The 2,996-nt window shown below is 50.6% G+C and overlaps 1 protein-coding gene across 1 annotated transcript; it reads right to left on the minus strand.

The window, feature by feature from the left end:
* Positions 1–442: 442 nt before the first annotated feature.
* Positions 443–2,759, minus strand: GPHB5 (glycoprotein hormone subunit beta 5). Its single transcript, XM_009812920.1, has 2 exons — positions 2,556–2,759; positions 443–631 (listed from the first exon to the last, which is right to left on the minus strand). Exons 1-2 carry the CDS (start codon positions 2,757–2,759, stop codon positions 443–445), a joined length of 393 nt encoding a protein of 130 aa, XP_009811222.1.
* Positions 2,760–2,996: the final 237 nt, after the last annotated feature.

Below are 2,996 nucleotides of genomic sequence, written 5' to 3' on the forward strand. Positions count from 1 at the left end.
GCGGAAATGTTGGCAATTGCATTTACATTACTGGGAAGGAGCTAAACCCCAACATAAATAAAGAGGCTGTTACAGAGGCTGCGATGCCTTTGTGACCTGTTTCCACCCCCCAGTGACTGTTTAGTCCATGTGAATTTTGTGCACGAAGAAAGGTCACACAGTGTGAAAAGCCTGCAAGGAAGGGAAACTGCATCAATTTTCTTTTTTTCCACAGGATTTGCTATGGTAAGGCTGCGTACTACATTTCTACGGCAATAATGCTTTGAACAGTATGAGGAGAGGGCATTAAGGCTCATCTGCCCAGAAAAGTCAGTGATTGGGAGCATTACAGGGTGAGATCAAATTCTGGACTGACTTACACCCTCTGTAATGCTGGAGCTACCAGGGGTATGAAGCCAGAGAAGAATTTGGTCCCTCCTCACCTGACCTGGGAAAGGAGAGCTCAGGCAGTCTCACATTCGGTCGTCGCAGTGGAGCAGATGTCGCAGTCGCAGCGGATGGCCACCGGGTAGGTGTAGAAGGGATCCACGTCAGGGGCACACTTCGGCAGCTTCACCATCATCATCTTGGTTTCATTGTAGGTGCAAACACGGTGGTAAGACTCGATGTAAGGCGGTTGCAGTGCCGGCTTCTGTGGGGAACAAATGCTGGCCTCAGGCAAGAAGCGAGACAAACATCTGAAGTCTCAGCTTCCTCAAGGGGATTTAGTGTAAATAGGGGAGCCACTGCATCAAGGTGGAAGGGGCCATGGAAATAATTTTTAGGCTACATCCTTCAACACCTGCCTCTTGGAGCCCTGCCATGAAGGGGAGTGGGTGTATGTGCGTGTTTCTGTTTGTTTAAAGCATAAAGCTCCAATTAAAGCTGCTGAAGGAAGACAAAAGCCTATACAAAAAGCTGATTTTCAGCAGAATACTAGTGTTTCAACCAAATGTGCATGTTTGCTGAAAGTAGCTGCTTTCTTCCAAAAGGATTGATTTTCCATCAAAGAAAACATGTTCTGCTGGAAACCCTTCCATGTGCACAAGCTGCCTAAGAGCAGAGGTGCATCCAGGTGCCAAAGGGCTGGGGTTTTCCCAGCCAGACCAGTCTTCCCGGGCAGGCTGCAGGTCCCACAAAGCCCAACGGATGTACTCTGTGGGGGATACACTCAGCAGAGCAGCCAGCATAGAAGTCTGCAGTTCCTCATGAGAAAAACAGCTTGGCCAGAGACCTCAGCCATCAGGAGATGATGGGATGATGGGAGCCTGAAGGCCCGGAAACCCGCACTCGCTTGTGCTATCACGGGGGCATTGCTTATGCTGAAATAGGAGTTTTTTCCTGACAGGAGCACCCATTTTCCAAAGACTCCAAAAGGGGCAGTGCAAACAGGAATGGGAGCCCACTGTAATCCTCTGCCTTGTGCAGATGGGAAATAGCAGAAGGTAACACAGCCAGGAGACATTTTAATTTTTTCTTTCTTTCCCTCTGTGCTGTGTAAAGAGTCTGCCCTGGGAACCGAGAATGATGGCACGGAAAAGAACAGATGCAAAGTTTCAGCAAGAAGATATCCAGACACCCTCCCTCTTACCAAGGCCCCCACCCCCAATCCAAGTACATCGCGGTGCTTTCTAGAAGCTGTTGAGCCTACAACCAGATGCATTCAGCTTAACTACATCCCAGTGGTATTGCAGTACAGTAAGAGAGTCGCAAGGTCTGTGCTGTCAGAGGAGCTTGGGAGAAGGGGGAACAAGGTGAGAAGGGGTCCCTCAAAGGGACCTTACCCCAACTGGGGACATCTGGCCACCGGTGTCCTTTCCCCTCATCCCACCAAGCAGTGAAAGAGGGCAGTCAGAGCTGGCACAGAGACCCCAGCTCCTCTTCTGCTAACTTGTACAGAGCCCTTGTCTTCATGTGGACAAAATCCCTATGGAGTCACTCGAAGCTTCCCTGAACAAGTTAAACTGGGTCTGGCCCCTTGAGTCTTCCAGTGGCAGAAAGGCAAAGACAGTCAGAAACTTGTTCTCTGAAGTGTGTGTAGATGTACTTATGCTCTTTCTTTCTCCCCCTGTACCCCCCCAAATCATAACTACTTCATATTTTTACAGGGCTGTGACTTAAAACAGGACAAAATCAGAAACAGACATTACCTTTGGGATTTGCTTTTTGGAACAAAATATATTACCCATCAACTGGGAGCTCCATCTTAATCTCAGAGGAATTTTTTCCAGTAAAGTAGTAAAGGCCTCCTCTCCTTAAGTGGTTAAGCTGTAAGAGGCTTTCAAATTGCATAATAACAGTAATACATAAGTGCTTCATTAATATCATCACATGATGTGCATCCCCTTCGAGGTGGTGGAAGGAGGGAGGAAAAAACTTACGGCAAAGTGGTCTGCTGCTGACACTGGTGGTGAGGGGGTCATGGAGCGGGACACAGCCCTTGCCTATTCTGCAGAGAGCTGCAAGCTATTTAATGTTGGGGGGGGACGGGGGTTGAGGTCTTTTCTTAGGGAAGGAAAGCACCGCCAAGGATGTCAGTGCCAGCCAGCCACCCTCAGTGCCGGCCACAGCCTCACCTCCCAGGTCTCGCAGCGTCCCCAGCACGCATCCGTCGTCACCCGCAGCCCCTTGCAGCCGGGTTTCTTGGCCAGGAAGGTGAACTCGCGCACAGCGCAGCCAATGAAGGTGCGAAGGTCGATGGCGGAGGTCTTGAGTGTGCACCCACAGCCGGCCAGCAGCAGGAGAAGCAGAGCACCCAGGATCACGCAGTGGAGCTTCATGCTGGGGCAGAAGGGAGAGAAGCAGAGGGTTGGGAGAGCCAGTGCAGTCCAGGAGGCGAGAATTGCAAGTGCACAGGCTCAGCTCCAGAGCTGGGTCGCCCCTTCCTTCCCTCAGACACTCTGTTCCCCATGCTCATTCAGCCCAAGAGAAGATGGGCAGACGTACAAATGAGGGGTCACCTACTCCCAGAAGGGGAAAGTCTTAGGGAAAAGGTCTAACAGAAAGCAGAGGCATGC

Source organism: Gavia stellata, chromosome 7 (assembly GCF_030936135.1).
Source record: "Gavia stellata isolate bGavSte3 chromosome 7, bGavSte3.hap2, whole genome shotgun sequence".
Lineage (NCBI taxonomy): Eukaryota > Metazoa > Chordata > Aves > Gaviiformes > Gaviidae > Gavia > Gavia stellata.

What these genes read in the sequence shown, in the direction of transcription:
- GPHB5 (XM_009812920.1), bottom strand. Translation starts at nt 2,759, where the DNA reads ATGAAGCTCCACTGCGTGATCCTGGGTGCTCTGCTTCTCCTGCTGCTG. An exon ending in GACGCTGCGAGACCTGGGAG is followed by an intron (nt 632 to 2,555) that starts GTGAGGCTGTGG and finishes TGTTCCCCACAG; the next exon opens with AAGCCGGCACTGCAACCGCC.